At 49.5% G+C, this 19,766-nt stretch overlaps 1 protein-coding gene across 1 annotated transcript; it reads left to right on the forward strand.

Annotated features, from left to right (window-relative positions):
• Window positions 1-9,460: 9,460 nt before the first annotated feature.
• On the forward strand, window positions 9,461-10,405 carry LOC148593301 (olfactory receptor 14A16-like). Its single transcript, XM_088531476.1, has one exon. The coding sequence runs from the start codon at window positions 9,461-9,463 to the stop codon at window positions 10,403-10,405; it is 945 nt and encodes a 314-aa protein (XP_088387602.1).
• Window positions 10,406-19,766: the final 9,361 nt, after the last annotated feature.

The following is a 19,766-nucleotide window of genomic DNA, read 5'->3' on the forward strand; positions in this document are numbered from 1 at the left end:
GGGGGTGTGGAGGTGGTGGTTGCAGGCTACGGCTGTGATGATGAGGCCGTTGGCCAGGAGGGCAGCCAGGTAGATGGCCAGGAAGAGCGAGAAGTGCAAGATCTGCAGCTCTCTCCTGTCTGTGAATGGCAGGAGGAGGAACTCACTGAAGAAGCTGCTGTTGGACATTAGCTCCCTGCAGTTATGTGGGCCTGTCTAAGGAACAGAAAACAATGAAAAGTTAGGAGAGACTTTACAAGAAATAAAATTCCAAAGTCATTTCTTTTATGACACCACCCTCCACTGCCTCTCTTTAATAAGAGTGTCTTAGTGTAGTTTCTTTGCTTGAGCTCCATTTTGCACTAGCTGAGTGTGCTGTGAGGAGCAGAGACCTCAGCTCGAGAGCTGTCTGTGCTGAACAGTAGTGGGAAGTGGGGAACGGAGGCCACACTTTTGGATGTTTTACCTTTTCTGGCAGGTGAGATCCATTCAAGATGTGGATGAGCTTTTCAGCATCTTTACTCCCAAGAGTAAGCAAAGAGGTGTGAGGAACAGTAATTTTTAGTTTCTTTGAGATGTCCTTGTCACTCCTTGGTCATGTTCCTCAAAGGACAAATCCTTCACATTTCAACTCTGAGTCCTTAGAGGAATGCATCCACAGTCACTTATGTGTAGAATCAGGACATCTTGTTTGTCTGTTAAGTTTCATTCCCAGATGTCCTGTGCACTGCTCCTTTAGCTAGAGTGTCATCGTGCTCATATGGTGCCCTAAAAGGAGACAGGCCCTGCTGAGAGCAGAGCTGTGCAATTTCTAAGTGCCCATCTCCACCTCTCACCCTGTCTTCATACACCTAAGGGAGGGCTCCACACCCCTGGCCAAACACGCACAGGGCTCATTTGAGCTGCCCCTGGACAGCCTCCCACCACCACCTCCATACCCTCAGCATCTCTGCAGCTTCCTCACGGGTCACCCAGGTATCACAGAATGTCCATGAGACAGGAGAGCCTTTCTGGAGGGAATGGGGCAGCCTGCCAGGACACCACAGCGCAAGAGCCAAAGGACTGGCAACACTGAAGATGGGCTCTCCTTAAGGGAGAGTCACCTCAATTCCCAGACCCAGGGACTGCTTTTCCTCCAGCTCTACAGGGTAGGCTTGGGAAGAACCTCATTCCCATTCAGACCCCTCTGTTCCACACCTTGCAGCATCAATGTCTGAAATGCAGCTGAAAACACTCAACCAGGGCAAGCTGAGAGCAAGAACAGGAGCAGCATGGACAGGAGAAGAATTAAGGATTAAGACCTTCACTGTGCTGGATGGAGGAAGGGAGAGAGACAGGGAGGCATTGTGGAAAACCTTCACCTTACCAGTTGCGTATGTCACCTCACAGAGGGGACACCTTAGTCCCTTGGTGGGGAGGCTGGAGATGGTCCCGTGGCAGGAGAGATCTCCCAGGTCTGGTTGCAGAGGAGGCAGCTCCTGCCCTGCACTTCCTGCCCCTGCACTGCCCATCTCTGCTGCCTGCAGCTGTCCCTGCCGGCAGGCCTTCCTCTGTCCCTGGGTCTTGTCCCTGCCGTTGCTCACAGATCCCATATGACCCTATCTGTGCTCAGCTCTGCCCTGCATAAACCTCTGGGCAATGTCCAAGGGAAGCTCTACAGTTGCACGTCCTAAGAAGTAGGTCACATAATGTCCTATGAGGCCAGAAAGATGATATTGGTGCTGTCTCTAGGCTAAGGGGGGATGAAGCAGCTTGCTGAGGTTTCTCACACACCTATTAATCTTTCAGAGTGAAGGTTTAGGACTCTCACTTCTTTGTCAAAACAGAAAACTTGTTCCTTCATTCTCCTTGCCATGATAAGGAGACTGAAAGAGCAGAGACACAAAGAAAAGCTCCTTTCCTTCCAAGTGGCCCTTCTGATCTTGCTCCTGTAAAGGACCCCTCGCACATGCCCTGTGTATGAGCTGGAGCTGTGAGCAGACTTCACTCTGCAGCAGCCTCTTAGCAGCAGAATGAACCTGCCCTCACGAGTGTCTGTCTCCCCACGCAGCGCTTCCCCGCAGCGCTGTGGGGAGCACTCTGGGCAGTGCTGCCCCTTGCAAGCTGCAGAGTCACTGTCCCGGGCACACAGCACCCTGGGCCTGGGGGATGCTGCTCTCAAACACAGCCCATGCAGAGCTGGGTGCAGAGCGCAGCTTCACACCCCTGTGTCTTCCCTGGGAGAAGGGAGCAGGATGCCCTGTTCCTGTGACTGTGTGGCAGGGAATCCCTGCTCTGAAGCATCTCCTCTTCCTGCTAAACCCTGTATACTCCAGGAGAGAGACCTTTACAATCTCAATCCATGATTACATGCACTGAGTTCAGAAGAGCCCTCCAGGAACCTCAGCAACATTTCCCTGCAGCCAGACTCACCATGTCAAGGGCTGTGAAGGTTGCTCCCACAACAAGCTCTGCTCTGTGCTCCCACTCCACACTGCTGTTCCCCTCTCGCTGCCTTCTCTCCTCTGCTGTCCGCAGCAGCAGGCAGTGCCCGCAGCCCTGCTGCTCTTGGCACAGGAGCTACTCCTGCACTCGGCTGTCTCTGGGCAGTGCTGCCACGAGCTGCCTCTGTGCTGTCCCCATCTGTCTCCAGATGCTGCTCCTGAGCAGGGGCTCAGAAGTAGAGTCCCGGCTGAATTCAACAATTTCTCTATCCCTTCTGCTCATTACTCCTGGGAAATTATCACTAGAATAGACTTCAACACTCCCTGATGTTCCATCTCTAAGTACTGAAGGAAGACTGGTGCTAGAAGGGCAATTGCTCTCATCAGAAATTTTCCACCTCTTATTTGCCAGAGTTGGAAATATCCTGCTCTGAAAGCCCTCATACACATCTCTCAGCTAGACAGGACACCTAGGTAGGGACAAGAAGGGAGTTCATTTAACCATGGTTCAGGTATGGATTCCAATCTGTCAATATGGACATGTCATGCTGGTTTAGAAGCCCCTGGCATGCAGTGAGATTCAGCTCCCTGCCCAGAACTCCACGAACATAAAGGTTGTGGGATTCCCCTTTCCCAAGCTGAAGGATGGTCTCCAATGATGACTGCATGGGAGGTCCTCATCTAAGCTTCTGCTGTAACCACATCAGATGCAGGGTGGGAGTCAATTGCCTGGTGACACCAGGTGACATCTGAAGAGACAGGGTTGTCCCAGGCACGGGCTAGTGTCTATTGCTCTGCTAGAGCAAATGTGATACATCTTTCTAGAATGCCTGGTCAGGGCCTGGTGGGCATCTTCCTTGGCCATCTGAAATAGCACTAGATGCTCGCTAGTGTTAGAGCCACACTCACTAGGAAGCTGAGACACATGGAGATGTTGACAATGTAAACTGTGACTGTAATTCATTTCGGACACTAGATTCAGGGACACTGAAGTAGGCCTGCAAGGCCATGATACATGCCTGGGATTTCTAGCACATCTGCATGTGCAGGAGCTATGAGGAAACTCTGCCTTTCTTTAGTAGCTGCTAGGAAAAGACCCCAGGTTCTCTCAGGTTTTCCTACTTGTGCCCAGACATTTGCACAGAGTCTACTGGGGGCCTGGAGCCAGCTGTGTCCCCCAGGGAGTAGTATTGGGTCCAATCCTATTCAACTTCTCCATCAGTAACCTGGAAGAAGGAACAGAGTGCACTCCCAGCAAATTTTGTGATGATACAAATGTGGGAGGCTTGGCTGATACACCAGAGGGCTGTGCAGCCATGTTCCTGTGTTAGGGAAAGAGGACTGGATTCAAATGCCACTTGTTGGTGCCCAGGCCCCTGGAGAGGGTGAGTGCTCAGGAGGGATCTGCTGAGGACAGTCCCACTCATTACAGAGCTGGGACAGATGCCCATCCTCCTGGAAGGGGCTATGGAGCCACCATGGAGCACAGGAGACCTCCAGGGGCAGAACATGCCTGGAGTGGGGGTGAGTGCTGTGCTGGGAGAGGGGCTGCCCAGAGGGGCTGCAGGAATGATTAATGTATTCAAGACATAGAAAATACGGGGGTGATCACAGAGATTTCCTCTACAGTCCAGTGGAGAGAGCAGTGGACACTAAAAGGCAAGGGCAAATAAATAGTTCTTCACAGCAGATTGAGAAACTTCCTGAAGATTTCCACTCTTTTATCACTGGAAGACATTGAAAACAGTCCTTCATCTTTGCAGGCAGAGCTCAAGTGTCCAAGCACCAGCACCCAGTGGGACTTGGAGATTTCCCAGTGTCTCTGAGTGACCTGCATGGGCCTGAGAGCTCTCGCAGGGACCTGCGGGAGAGCAGAGCCCCTCAGAGCTGCAGAGGGAGGCTGGGGACAGGAGACCATGGCACCTGGAATGGCACCAGCTGTGCAGGACTCTGGGACTGCAGCCCACCCACTTCTGAAAATCACTTCCCTTTTCAGGAACAAATGATCATGCCCAAGTCTAGTGTAATAAAACACAATTAATAAAGGTGGAAAGTATAAAAAATGATTTTTTTGCTTTAATTTTTTCTTTTAATTTCTTTCTAGATTTGTTTTTAAACAAATTTTCTAAACGTTTTTGTTACTATCAGGCCTATACCTGTAAGGTTTCTTTGTCCCACTCAGCCCAGCGCTCAGAAAAACCCCCTGCCCACAGCTGTCCCTGCCACCCCTCACTCTCTGTACAGAGCACGTCGCACTCATAGGTGTCATCCTCTCTCGCCTGGTGCAGGAAGTTGGGGACCAGCTTCAAGGAAATGCACTCTTTTCGTGTGGCTGACTTTGCACAAACTAAATCTATCCCAGTTAAAGCAAAGGCCATGGCCAGGAAGAAATGAGCCCTCCCCAGAAGAGCTCTCAACTCTCGCTTCATGCTTGCTCCCCTTTGACACCATCCTTGTGCTCTCCATGTTGGTGCCATCCCCTCTGCCTACCTCTCCCTTCAGCCCCACTGCTCACCTCGCTCCCGCTCTCCTGCAAGCCTGAGAGCCCGTCTGTGGTCTGGGAGCAGGCGTTTGCCTGCTGCTCCTTGTCCATGTTCAGGATCCTCTCATGGGGACCTGACAGTGGCACCAAGGGGAGCCGCTCCCTCCTGATGGAGCTCCTGTCCTCAGAGTGGGGAGCCTGGGGCCTTGGTCCCCAACAAGAACATGGTCATAATGGGGACCACCCACTCACAATGGCCTTATGGGCATGCTACCACTGCCATCACAAAGCCCTGGTGGTTTCCATGGGGCCCCTATCATCATGCCCTGCTGGACACCATGGCAGACCCCAGCATGGTACCTTGGTGGAGACTGTGGAGAAAGACGCCATCACAACGTCTTGGTGAAAACCATGGAGATCCCATCATGATGCCTTTCTAGAGATCCATAGTAAAGATCTACACAAGGCCACCTCTGTTGCTCTGCCCACAAATCCTCATCCCTACAATCCTGACAGGCTCTCTGTCCATCCCTAAGCAGAGCTCCCTGCATCCCACTGCTCTCTCCAGGGGTTCCTTTGCTCACATCACTTGCACCTTTCCTTGCCATTCCAGGCCATCAATTCCTCACTCTTGCTGGAGTCTTCTCCCCTGAGTCACTCCCAGTTTAAGGCTCTCCTCACCGTCTTGGCCACCTGGTTGATGACCATCAGGCCAGCAGTTGGGAAGAGCCTCCATCCAAAGGAAATGTGACAACCTGCAGCCTTGTTGCCCTGCTGTGGGCTCAGCTCCAACTCCTCCTCCAACTCCTACTGAAAAAAAAAAATGAAAAAGAAGAGAAAAAAAGTGAGGGAGAGCAGGAAAGACCCTTGCTATTTGTCCTCTCCAATTGCATCTTGTAATAAGGTGGTATGAGGGTACATGAAAGCAATATCAATTATAGTATATGAAATGCAGAATTAAATCATGAATATTTAGGACACGTTCTCCTTCTTGCATCAGTGCATGCCCAAATGTGCAGGGATGCTGCTGCTGGAGGCATAATCTGTGCATCAGTGCTCTGTTCCAGAGCAAAGGCCACCACAATGGCACTGGCTGAAGACTCCAAAGCCCATGGACAGACCAGCAAGTTATGAGGAAGCTCCAAAAATGCCTTTGCCCACTCTGCCTGTTGACGGCACCAGTAGCACCTTTGCTGGCCCCATCAAGCCAATAAGCAGGGCAAAGGGGATACCCGGGGAGTGCCAGGCACCCAAAGGCCATGCCAGTGCCGTAGGGACCATGGGTGTGTGTGTGTGCAGGTGCTGTAGGTGGGCACATGGACCATTTGTGACTGTCACACCTGTCTAGCCTGAGGGATGGGGCAGGATGGCAGATTTCTTGAAGCAATCTCTAGGAAAGCAAAGTGCTGCTGAAGAAGTCCCTAGGCCTTGGTAGCCAGTGCTCCATCCACTCTGAGGCCCTCATTAGCCCAGGCCTTGTTCATATCATCTTGCAGGGGGAGCAGAAATTCAGGAGAGGAGAGCTAGAAGGGTTTGAGAGGGCAGAGACTGGAGCAGAGACGTGGCAGGGTGAGGATGCCTCCCATTTATGCATCACCCTGGATGTAGACAGGATGGGCTTTCCCTACAGCCAGTGCTGGAATGTCTGTGTTTGGGTACAGGATGGAAACCAGAATGCCCTGGGACACTTGTCCAGCAGTCACTCCAAGGGGACATGGTTTGCCTGCAGGTACCCTGCTGCATTTGCCAGAGATGCGTGATTGTGCTGGACACCCCAAGCATCTGACAAGGCCCTGCCAGCACTTTTCTGTGCCATCAAGTCAAGGATCTGCACTGAATTACCAGAGCTGCTACTTAATGCTAGAATCTTTCTATGCCTCATCTTCATAGTTCCTGGGGCTGCCATTGTATTTGGCATCTGGGGTCATTTCAGACGGGCAATGCAATTCCCCATTGGCCCCCACCCTGATCCTCTAGGATGATGCAGGTCTCCCAGGACCTGCATCAGAGCAAGTGGTCACTGGCTCAGGCCTTGGACCTCCTGAGTCTTTTGGACTGTCACCAGGGAGTGTTTATATGTGATCAACTGACTCCCATCCTCCATCTCCAGTGACTGCAATTTCAGCCTAGACAAGGAGCTCTCTTGCAGACCTCTGTGTTGTGCTCACTTCAATTGTGGTAAGGGGAATCACTTGACCTGCCTGTGGAGTTCACAGGAGTTTTCTGAATCCCACTTCATGCCAAGCTCTTCTAGACCAGCATGAGGTGCCAAGACTGACACATCTGAGTCAATCCCTGAACCATGTGCCAAGGAACTCCCTTCTTGTCCTAACTAGGTGTCCTGCCTAGGTCAGAGATGAGAATCAGGGGTTCCAGAGGAGCACATTTCTATTTCTCATAGGTAGTCATGCTCTGATGAAAGAACTTGCAATGTTGGAAATAGTTGCTCTCTAGTCAATGGGAAAAGATGACAGGTAATTACTTCGCTCTATTCCAGTGCACATTTCCCAGGAGGAGGGAGCACGAGGGACAGAGAAATTGGTGAGTTCAGCTGGGCCTCTGCTCCTGAGCGGGGCCAGGCTCCTGGGACGGAGGCAGCTCGTGGCAGCCTGGCAGCACTGCCCAGAGACAGCCGAGTGCAGGAGCAGCTCCTGTGCCAAGAGCAGCAGGGCTGCGGGCACTGCCTGCTGCTGCGGACAGCAGAGGAGAGAGGACAGAGAGGTGAAAGGCAGCGTGGAGTGGGAGGACAGAGGAGACCACAGTTCTTGACACGGTGAGTTTGTGCTTACAGGACAATGCTATGGAGCTTCTTGAAGGGGACATAAGAACCCATCACACCCCAAGGCTAGCAGCATTTTTCTCTTCTTTATCCTGGCTTTTGCAGTGCAGAGGAAGAGGAGCTACTTCAGAGCAGGGATTCTCTAACATACCACCTAAGGGCAGGGCATCCTGCTGCCTTCCCCACAGAAACAGCAGTGATGTAAAGCCGGGTTGTGTAGACAGGGTGAGAGGTCTGCACTTCAGAGTAGGGTCCCTGCACCCAAAGGTGCTGTGTGCCCGCAGCAGTGACTGTGTCGCCTGTGAAGGTCAGCGCTCAGCCTGCCCAGGGAGCTCCCCACAGGATTGAGGGGAGAAGTTCTGGGTGGGAGGATTATCCTCCACCAGGTCAGGCTCCTTCTCCTGCTGGGAGGGTGCTGCGGGGTCAGGTCTGCTCACAGGTCTAGCTGTGAGCACATTTCAGGGGGCACTTTGCAAAAGGAAAGGCAAGGCAGGCATTTCCTGAAGGAGAAGCCAATGAGATGGTGCTTAGAATTTCCTTCCACTTGGTAAGAGGAAAATGGAAATGAAATGGTCAGATTTGGAGAAGAGACTGAGACTCATTAAGAGATTCAAGGAACGACCAAAGAGTCTGCCAGGGACATCTGAATGTCCCCTCAGCCATCCCTTAGTTCATAGGCAGCACCAGCTTCTCCTGGGCTGCTGCATCAGGGTCTATCTGAGCTGCTTCTTAGCACCTGCAAACATGGGGGTGCCCCTGGACAGTGTCCTGCTCCTGGGAGGTTTCACTTGTGAGTGTCGTTGTCCTTCATGTGAGTGAGGTGCAAGTACATGAGAGTGAGGGGCAAGGCTCAGTGATGAAGCAGGTCCCATGACAAAGTCCTAACAAGTTTTTTTTTTTTTTCTTTCCTTTTGGGATGCACAAGGGTTTATGCTGAGAACGATTGAAGCGCCAAAGATTTCTGATCTATCAAATAATGTTCCCACAGTGAGTAGGTACCTTTGTGTGTTTGTGTGTGCACCATCATATACATTATTTATACGCATGCTTATATATCAACAGACTCCTCCACTTATCCTTCTGCAGAGAGCACTTGATTTCTAAATGTTGAAGAGCCCTGCCATAGAAGGGGTGGACATCGTCTCCTGCAGGTTGTGTGCATGAAAGCTACTCCTTCTCTCTGCAGTGCCTGGAATAAGGGTGCAGGGTGCAGGGTTAAAAGAGGCATGAGGACAAGGTCTATCTCTAGACCTCTCGACATGTAGAAAGGGTAAGGTCTATCCTTGTTTCCCTTTGACTGTTTTTCCCCGTTGCTGGAGTGAGATCTGGTGTGGCACACTCAGATAGAAATATCTCTGTTGAGGAGGGCAAGAGTGATGGGGGTGAATCCCTCACAGAGCTTTTCTCCTTCAGATACAACTGGTGTGAGGGCTGTATTCAGCTCTCGTGCTGGTGAATGGAGAATATTCCCACGTGGTCTCTGGACTAAGTCCATTCCAAGCAATGCAATATGCCATTCCAAGGTACCTCCACAAATACCACTCAAAGACTAGTGCATCTATTTCCACCTGCAGCAAAGCAGAAACAACTCCTCCGGAGCTATGGGCAGGAGTCCCTGCTGAACTTGACACACTCAGCCAGTTCAAAGTGGAGCACCAGAAATGGAGCTGAAATAAGGGAGAGAGGAAATGTGGGGAGTTCCTTGAGAAACTGAAATCATTCGGCTCAGAAAAGCCTGCCTTAACTTTTGGCTTTCTTTCCTTCCTCGGACAGGACTCCTGTGCCCCTAAGGAACTAATGTCCAACGGCAGCTCCTTCAGCGAGTTCCTCCTCTTGGCATTCTCAGACACACGGGAGCTGCAGCTCTTGCACTTCTCGCTCTTCCTGGCTATCTACCTGGCTGCCCTCCTGGCCAACGGCCTCATCATCACAGCCGTAGCCTGCGACCACCGCCTCCACACCCCCATGTACTTCTTCCTCCTCAACCTCTCCCTCCTTGACCTGGGCTCCATCTCCACCACTGTCCCCAAATCCATGAACATTTCCCTTTGGAACAACAGGACCATTTCCTACTCAGGATGTGTTACCCAGGTCTTCCTGGTAGCATTCTTGTTTTCAGCAGAATATTCTCTCCTCACAGTCATGGCCTATGACCGCTACATTGCCATCTGCAGACCCCTGTACTATGGGACCCTCATGGACAGCAGAGCTTGTGTCAAAATGGCAGCAGCTGCCTGGGCCAGTGGCTTTCTCAATGCTCTCCTACACACTGGGAACACCTTTTCCATTCCACTCTGCCAAGGCAACATGGTGGAGCAGTTCTTCTGTGAGATCCCCCAGATCCTCAAGCTCTCCTGCTCACACTCCTACCTCAGAGAAGATGGGCTTCTTGTGATTAGTATCTCTTTAGGCTTTGGGTGTTTCGTTTTTATTGTGGTGTCCTATGTGCAGATCTTCGCTGCTGTGCTGAGGATCCCATCAGAGCAGGGCCGGCACAAAGCCTTTTCCATGTGCCTCCCGCACCTGGCCGTGGTGTCCTTGTTTCTCAGCACTAGCATGGTTGCCTACCTGAAGCCTCCCTCCATCTCCTCCCGCTTTCTGGATCTGGTGGTGGCTGTTCTGTACTCGGTGGTGCCTCCAGCACTGAACCCCCTCCTGTACAGCCTAAGAAATGAGGAGCTCAAGAATGCCCTAAGGAAACTCATCCAGCGGGTCCAGTGCCAGCAACAAGATCTGTGCTAGGGGATTTGGCATTAAGGATAAGTGTTGTTCATTTATTTCTTGCTTGCTTTTTTTCTCTTATATTCCAATAAAGGAAAAATATATAGTCTGGTTCATGCTATTTCTCCGCAGGAAAGTCTGATTTGAATCTGCCACAGGGACCATGTTTAGCCCCACTAAGCAACTTCCGATGTCTCCCGTGCACTGAGGAGAGTTTCCCTGTGCAGTGTCTCTTCCAGCACTGACTCCAAGGGAGAACAGGGGCACAGAGTCAGGCTCACATGAGTACAGACAGGGTGAGACCATGGTTCCTGTTGCCTTTAGGAGAACTCAGCTCCCCTAGCCACAATCAGGGGGCAATTTTTCCTGCTCTCCTGTGGAGGTCATAGTCATGTGTTGCCCTACACTGGTCATTGCAAACACTCTGGGGTCGTGTGTCACCAGTATTGGTGGTGGTAGTCCCAGTCAAACTGGGTCTGCTTCTCTCTCTGACCACCGTGGACCATAGTCCCACAGCTGCTCACTCTGCAAAGCAGCACCACCAGAACAGGGCAGGTGCAGGAACAGCCCAGCCAGCAATGGGGACACTGATCTGGGAAAAGTCTCTGTGGGGAGCAGAGATGTCCCAGGAGAGAGGCGGGGTAACATCCTGCGATAGAAAATGCAAAGGAGAGCCAGGTTTCTGTGTGCCCCTGCTCAGGACAGGAGCTTCTGGAGGGTCTGCAGGACCTGGGGTCCTCTGCTGGACTGTGCTGGGCAGTGTGGTGGGCTTCAGGGAGCTGCAGGCAGACAGGGAGGGGATCTGCTGGGCACAAGAGCAGGGAAGAGAGAGAGTGGTCGGCCTCACTGTTGGGTCTCATCCCCCTTATCAGGGAGCTGCTGTCCTTGGCCTTGGCCTGGTCATGCCATGGACATGGCAGAGCCTGGCCCTGCACCTCTCACGTTCTGGCCAGCTGACCTCACTGCCCAGCTCTGCCTTGCACCTGCCACCACCCTGCAGTCCACAAAGCCTTGACAAGGAAAGCTGGGAGCTGAGGAGATCCCACAGAATCCCAGAATGCTTCAGCTTAGAAGGCACCTCTGGAGATCATCTAGTCCAACCCCCCTGCACAAGCAGGGTCACGTAGACCATGTTGCACAGGATCACATCCAGGTCAGTTTGGAATATCTTTGGGCAGGAGACTCCACATCCTCTCCGGACAATCTCTGCCGATGCTCTGTCACCCTCACACTCAAGAGGTTTTCCCTGAAACTCAGGCAGAACTTCCTCTGCTTCAGTTTGTGATTGTTGTCTCTTATCATATCGCTGCCCCGCACTGAGAGTGCCTGGCCCAATCCCTCAGCACACTCCCTTCAGGTATTTGGGCACAGTGCTAAGATCCCATCTCTGCCTTCTCTCCTGTAGATCACAAAAGCACATTACTGGCTCATGGCTCAGTCCGTAGTCCAGCAGGAAAGTCCTCCCTTTCTGGGCACATGAGTAATGTGCATCTAATTTACAAGGAAAGACTAAGCGAGTCAGGCCTGTTCAGCCTGGAGAAGAGAAGATTGAGGGGGGATCTTATCAGCATGTACAAAATACCTGAGGGGAGAATGTAAAGAGGATGGGGCCAAACTGTTTTAAGTGGTGGCCAGCAGTAAGACAAGGAGTAATGGGTACAAACTGAAGCTCAGGAAGTTTCATCTCCATATGAGGACAAACTTCTTTACTGTGAGAGTGGCAGAGCACTGAAACAGGCTGCCTAGAGAGTCTTTTCTCTGGAGATCTTCCAAACCCACCTGGATGCAACCTAGTGCAACATAATTTAGGTGTCCCTGCTTGAGCAGGGGTGTTGGACTAGATGATCCAGAGATCATCTAGAGATCTCTTCCAACCTCAACCATTCTGTGATTCTGTCATTCTGTGAATGTGCCTGGAAGCAGACAGCAAGGACTTGAATCATTCCTGAGCAACTTCACTCTGGCATTCTTAAGGTCTTTTGTAGATGAAAATGATTCCAGGACTGGAAGGGGCATTAACATCCAGGGAACACACAGCTAATGCTGTCTTTGTCACGATGGGAGGACAAGGGAGCTGGATTTCTTCAGTCTGGAGAAGGGAAGGCTGTGGGCTGACCTAATAACAGCCTCCCCATGCACACCAGGATAGCAAGAAGAAGATGGAGCCAGACTACCCTGAGGACCCTCATGGCTGGAATGATTCTTCCATTCTACTTTCTTCACTCCAGGTCTTCCCTTGTTGACCTTAGGGAAAACCTTCAGCTTTTCTGTGACCTTGGGTGTATTTCAGACAGAAATAGTATAACATCAGGTCACACAGGTCACCCAGAGGAGACCTGAGATCAGCACAGGCCTTTCTGTTTAGATTACCTAGTGAGTGCAGAGAGACATTGGGGAAGATGAAGAGATCCTGCAGTGAGGACAAGGTAGGAAAGCAGCTTGATTATCTACAAGCTGCAGGGAAACAAGTGCAAGCATGGGAAAGTGCAGAACAATCTCATGGGGAGATGGCAGAGGGCACTGGCACTGCTGAAAACCTCCAAAAGAATCAGGTCTTTGTTCTCTTTGCCATGGCTAGTGGTTCTGCCACTGAGGACTCAGAGAAGAAGCTTCTTCTTTATGACAAGAGGTCCTCCTTGCCTGCTTTCCCTCAGGGAAACATGATGTGCTCTGTTGGTGTCCTGCGCTGGAACGCTGCCCCCACCAACAGCCCTGGGCAAAGCATGATGGAAAGGATCCACCTGCTCAGGACCTGGGCACCTGTGACTGGCTCATCTGCTTGATAACACACAAGAAGAGATGACCTGGCATCAGAGGCACCTGCACATTGCCTTTGCCTACCTGCAATCAGGATCTCCAGGTTTCTGCTTGAATCTGCCCTAGGGAGACTGCTCATAACAGTGCTCAGTGAGACCCATTAGCCTTGCTAGAAACTTGGAGATTTTCTTCTGACTTTAACTTCTTGAGAAGTTTCTTCAAGTTCCTCCCAGCATTGGAGGTCTACGTGCAAAGTACCAAATACCCCCACGGGGACATTAAGATGCAAAACCCTCAGGAGCCAATGACTCTTGCCATAATGTTCTCCGAGCTTCAGTTCTTGTTTGGCTAATTGGAGACTTTTTAAGACTGTGTTGAAGTTAGATTTCATTAGACACCCGAAGAAGACAGATGGCTGCTTTTTAAGCCTTGTTTATCCCTCAGTTTTCAGAAGGAGTCATACCTACATTCTCCAGTGCTTACAGTGTCTCCCAATGACATTTGAACATATATAAAAAAAGCAGGATTTTTGAGAGGATACCTGTATGAAGAACCTTCCTGCCCAGCTCCTCAACCCCGTCATTTCTCTCAACAGCCACTGGGTGCTGCTTGGATCGCTGGTTCAAATCGAACCTGTTTCTACTCCAGGCAGTAGATGAATGTTACAGCTCATGTGCACCGATTCCCCTGTGAACTAGCTGCAAGCAGGCACAGAAGGAGTCCTCAACTGTATATCAAGTCTGAGTTGCCTCCAATGAAGTCCAGCCAGAATAACCTTCGATGAGATTTGACACATGAATAGTAAAGCTTAGAAACAATAATAGTAAAGTTCTGACACATTAATAATAAAATGTAGAAACAAAATAAAAGAATCATGAAAAGAAAAAGACATAATAAGAGTTCTGAAAGGCAAGGCAAGGTTTAAACTCCCTGAATCTGAGAGAGATGACTGGAGAGCTGAGAGGTTTCTGAAAGAAAAATGAGCAAGGGAAAAATTTTTTTTAGGGGGGGGAGAGGGGGGAAATGCATATGTCTAAGTGATTAGATGCAAATATGACTTTAGAAATGATTTATGTATTCAGGACATGTAAAATATGTGAGAGATCACAGAGATGCCATCTGGAATTTACGGGACAGAGCAGTGGAAAGTAAAGGGCAGATCAATAATTCTTCACACCAGATTCAGACAGTTCCTGAAGATTTCCACTCTTTCATCACTGGAAAACTTTGATAAGCCAAACATCTGAGATGTTGAAAGTGTGCTCATATTTTCCCTAACATTGAAAACATTCCTTCACCTTTGCAGGCAGAGCTCAGGTGTCCAACCACCAGCACCCAGCAGCACTTGGAGATGTTCCAGTGTCTGCCTGGGCCTGGCAGCTCTCACAGGGACCTGCGGGAGAGCAGAGCCTCTTGGAGCTGCAGAGGGAGGCTGGGAGACCATGGCACCTGCAATGGCACTAGTTGTCCAGGACTCTGGGACTGCATTCTATACTGTTTAGGAAATCACTTTCCTTTTCAAGAAAAAACAATCATGCAGAAGGCTAGTGTGCTAAAATAGAACAAATGAAGAAAGGTGGAAGGTATAACAAAGCATTTATTTAATTCTTTTTCTTAATTTCTTTCTATTTTTATGACATTTTCTAAACATTTGTGTTGTAAACAGGTCTACACCATTAACAGGATATTTCAGTGTCCCACCCAGAGCCCAGTGCTCAGAAAACCACCCTTGCCCACAGCCGTCCTTGCCACCCCTCACTCTTTGCACTGAGCACGTCGCCCTCTGAGGTGTCCTCCTCTCTCAACTGGTGAGGAAAGTAGGGGACCACCTTCAAGGAAATGCTCTATTTTGGTGTAGCCAACTTTGAATAAATTGACTACACTCCTGTTAAAACAATGTTTTAAGGAAGTCTCTAGAGTATCTTCAATGAAAATCATTGAAAAAAAAAAGTCCTACTTTCCAAAATTTCTCACAGCTTTTGCCATTGCCATTTACTCTTTTCTGCTGTCTTAGGTCTATCTTAAGCATCACAGTGTAAGAAACCCTGCTGGGGAGCCTTAAAAACAGAGATCCTCCCTTGGTACCTCTGGGAAGAAGGCTGTGTCCTGTCCTGTCCAGTCCTACATCCTGCTGTTACTGGAAGAGTCACTCACCGCAGAAATGAGATTCGAGGCTCCCCAAAACCTATCGACCTGTGGCCACACTTTGTGAAGTTTCATCCCCCATGACTTTGATCCTGTCTTGGACCACCCTGAAGCCCTAAATTCCCTCACTGGACTGCCTGGAGAAGAGACGTGACAGTGCAGGAGTGCAGAAGTGTCCTCTTCAGGGCTCCCTTTGAGACATTTTTCAGCCTTTGGCATCATCTGGAGATATTCCTGAAGGATTATCAGCAGGTTTTGGGAAATATCTGGGGGGAAATGAGGTGACTGCTTTCCAGGACATGAAGAGACACCTCTCTGCTCCTCCTGGCTCTGGGATGTGACTCCAAAGGGTAACACTGGGGAGCGCATGAGCAGTGCCCAGCAGAGCCTGGGCCACACAGGGCAGGGAGGGCACCACTCTGGCACCAGGGAGACCTCCTTGTGATGATGCACATCTCACTGTGACCTCGGATCGTGTCACTAGGGGCTCAGCAGGTCACTGCCATGGAGATAGAAGAGCTAGGCAAGGAGGAGAGACATGTCCTTGCACATGCTGGCCTCCCTTCATATCTGTGCTATCACACAACTCTCCTCTGGCCTAATCCTAATCCTAATCCACAACCCTAAAACCCTAACCCCAACCTCTAACTCCTAACCTGTTTCTAACCTAAGCACAAACCTAAAACCCCAACTAACCATAACACCCTAACCCCCAAACCCTAAGACTAAACTCTCCAAACCCTAAACCCTCAAACACTAACCCCAAACCCTCTCACTCTCTAACACTAAACACTCTAATCCTAAACCCACCCTAACCTGTAACCCTCTAACAGTCAACCTGAAACTCTCTAACCCAAACCCCTAACCCTCTAACCATCACCCTCAACCCTCTAACCCTTAATCCTCTAGCCCTAAATCTTCAAACCCTAAATCCTCAAACCCTCTAACCCCTAACTCTCTAACCCTAACAAACTAGCCCCCCAACCCCCCAACCCTGACCCATAACCTTCTAACCCTAGCTCTCTAACCCTAAACCCTCTAACCCTAAACCAAAACTCTCTAACACTTACGCCCAACCCTCTAACGCTAAAACATCTAGCCTTAAATCGTCTACCCTAAACCTAAACCCTCTAACTCTAAACCCTCTAACTCTCTAAGCAAACTCTAAACCCTCTAAAACTAACCCCTAACACTCTAACTCTCTTACGCTATAACCTCTATCCCCTCTAACTCTAACCCTAAACCCTCTAACCCTGAACTCTCTAACCCTAAACTCTTTAACCTTCAAACAGTAAACCCTAAACCCTCTAACTCTGAACTCTCTAACCCTAAACTCTTTAACCTTCAAACAGTAAACCCTAAACCCTCTAACTCTAACCCCTAACTCTCTAACCCTAAACACTCTAACCCTGACCCTAAACCCTAAACCCGCAAACTCTAACCTGCTAACCCTAAACACCCTAGTCCTAAACCCTCTAACCCTAAACTCTCGAACCTTTCAAACTTCTAACTCTACCCCCAAACACTCTTCCTCAAACCCTCCCACTCTCTACAGCTAACCCTCCTTCCCTCTAACCCTAACCCTAAGACTTCTAACCCTCTCACCCTAAAACTTCTAACACTAAACCCTCTAACCCTCTCAGTCTAACTCTGTAACCCTATCTCTAAACTCTCTGACCCTAAACACTAACACTTCTAACCCATAACCCTAATCCTTAAGGCCTCTAACCCATACCTCTAACCCCTGTAACTCAAATCCTAAACTCTCTAACCCTAACGCTAAACCCTAAGACTCCAACTCTGCCCCTAATCCCTCTAACCCTCTACCTTTAAACACCCTAAATCGCTAACTCCCAACCCTCTAACCCCCTTAACCCTAAACCCTCTTAACCCTCTACTAAACTCCTCTACCCCTAAACCCTATAACCCACTAACCCTAACACTCTAAGCTAACAAAACCCGCTATCACTGTTAAGCCCTAAACCACTGACCCTGTAACTTCCTAACTCTAACTGCCTAATGCCCTAAACCTAGCCCTTAAACTAAACCCTAACTCCTATACCCTCTAAACCTCAACCTTCAGTCCCCTTAACTCTCAAACCCTCTTAACCTTCCAACAGTAAACTCTAAACCCTCTAACCCTGACCCTGAGCCCTAACTCTCTAACCCTAAACCTAAGCCTAATCATTCTACCCCAGCCCTAAACTCTAAACCTTCCAACCCCAATCTCTCCAACCCTCTAACCCAAACCTTAAACCCTAAGAAGTCTAGCCCTCTAACCCTAAACTCTCTAACCCTCTAACCCTGAACCCTCTAACCATCTATGCCCAAAGCCTACACCCTCTAACATCTACACCCTTTAACCCTAATCCCTAACCCTCTAACCCTCTAACTGTAAACCGTCTAACCCAACCCCCTAAACCTTCTAACACTCTAACCCTAAGCCCTAACCCTAAATACCCTAAACACCAATCCCTCTAACCCCAACCCTTTTACCACAACCTTCTAACCCTACAGCCTCTAATCATAAATGATAAACTAAACTTAACCCTACACCCTAACCATCTAACCCTACCCTCCAACCATAACCATAAACCCTAAACATCTAACCCCAAACCCTAACCCCTCTAACCCACTAACCTTAATCCCTCTAACCCATAACCCTAAATATTTAGCCCTCTAACCCAAAAGCCTAAACCTTAACTCCTCTAACCTCTCTAACCCTAATGCTAAACCCCCTAACACTAACACTAAACCCTAACATTCCAACCCTAACATTAAACCCCCTAACCCATTACCCTTTAACACCCTCATCCCTCTGACCTCCTCATCCCTCAAACCCCCTCAGGCCTCTTACCCCCCAGTCCTAACCCTTACCCCTAACCCCTTCACCTTCTACCCCCCTTCACCCTCTACCCCCCTTCACCCTCCAGTCCTCTACCCCTAAACACCTAACCATCTAACCCTAAACCCCTAATCCCCTAACCCTCCCTAAACATAACCTTTACCTGGAACTGCTAACCCCTAAACCCTCTAACCCCCCATATCCTCTAACCCCCTAAGCCCTACCCCTCTAACCCTAACCCCTACCCCTCTAGCCCTAAACCCTTTAACCCTAACGCCACTCATAAACCCTAACCCTCTAACAGTAAACCCTAAACTCTCTAACCCTCTAATCAACCCCCTAACCCTCAATCCCCTATCCCCCTAATCCTCTAACCCCCTGACCTCCTAAACCTCTAATACTAAACCTAACCCCTCTAACCTTAATCCTTCAGATCCATAATCCTAAACCCTAACCCCTCTAACCCCTAAACCCTCATCCCCCTAATCCTCCAACTTTAAACCCTTAGGTCACTAGCCCTCTAACTTTAAACCCTAACCCCTCTAACCCTAACCATAAACCCTCTAACCCTAATGCTAAACCGTAACACTCTAAACCTCATGCTAAACCATCTAAACCCTTAAACAACCAACCTGCTAACCCTCAGCTCTCTAACCCCCTCAGCCCTCTAGCCCCCTTAGCCCTCTAACTCTAATGCCCTAATCCCCTAATCCTAACCCTTACCACTAACCCATAAACTCTCTAACCATCTTAGCCATAAACCCCTTAACTCTAATCCCCCTTAATCCTCTACAACTAAAGCCTAAACATCAAACCTTAAACACTCTAACCCTCTAACCCTAAACCCTAACCCTCTAATCCTAAACCCCAACCCCTCTAACCCTAGACCCTCTAACTCCCTTAATCCAAAACCTCCTTAACCCTCTAACCGCTAAACCCCTAAACCTAAACCCCTAAACTCTAACCCCTCTTAATCCTCTACACCTAAATCCTAAACATCAAACCTTAAACACTCTGTCCCTAAATCCTAACTCTCTAACCCTAGAGCCTCTAACTCCCTAAATCCTAAACCTCCTTAACCCTCTAACTGCTGAAACCTCTAAACATAAACCCCTAAACCCTAAACTTTTAACCTGAAACCCTAACATTCTAGCACTAACCATAAATCGTAAACCCACTAACCCTAACCATAACCTCAAATCCCCTAACACAAAAAACTCTAACCCTTAACCCCTAAAACTTCTAAACCTCTACCCCTAAACCCTAAACATCTCACCCTCGATCCCTAAACCCTCTAGCCCTAAACACCAAGCCCCTCTACCCCAGCCTCTCTTCCCCAACGCCTCTACCCATCTAATCCTAAACCAAAATCCTCTGCCCCTAAAGCCTAAAAACTAAAGCCTCTATACTTAACCCTAAACCCCCTAATCCTCTATCATCCTAACCTCCTAAATCTAACCCTTACTCCTAACCCCTAAGACCTCTAATTCTTAACTCTAAACATCCTTCACCCTAAACCCCCTTCACCCTAAACCTCTCTTACCCTAAATCCCCTTCAACCACTTAACCCTAAACCCCTAAACATCTAACCTGAAACCCTAACCCAAAACCCGCAACCTTAAAACCCCTAATCCC

This window comes from Tinamus guttatus, unplaced genomic scaffold, assembly GCF_059628265.1.
Source record: "Tinamus guttatus ecotype Peru unplaced genomic scaffold, ASM5962826v1 Tinamus_guttatus_pri_ptg000420l, whole genome shotgun sequence".
NCBI classification, from domain to species: domain Eukaryota; kingdom Metazoa; phylum Chordata; class Aves; order Tinamiformes; family Tinamidae; genus Tinamus; species Tinamus guttatus.

What these genes read in the sequence shown, in the direction of transcription:
- LOC148593301 (XM_088531476.1), top strand. Translation starts at nt 9,461, where the DNA reads ATGTCCAACGGCAGCTCCTTCAGCGAGTTCCTCCTCTTGGCATTCTCA.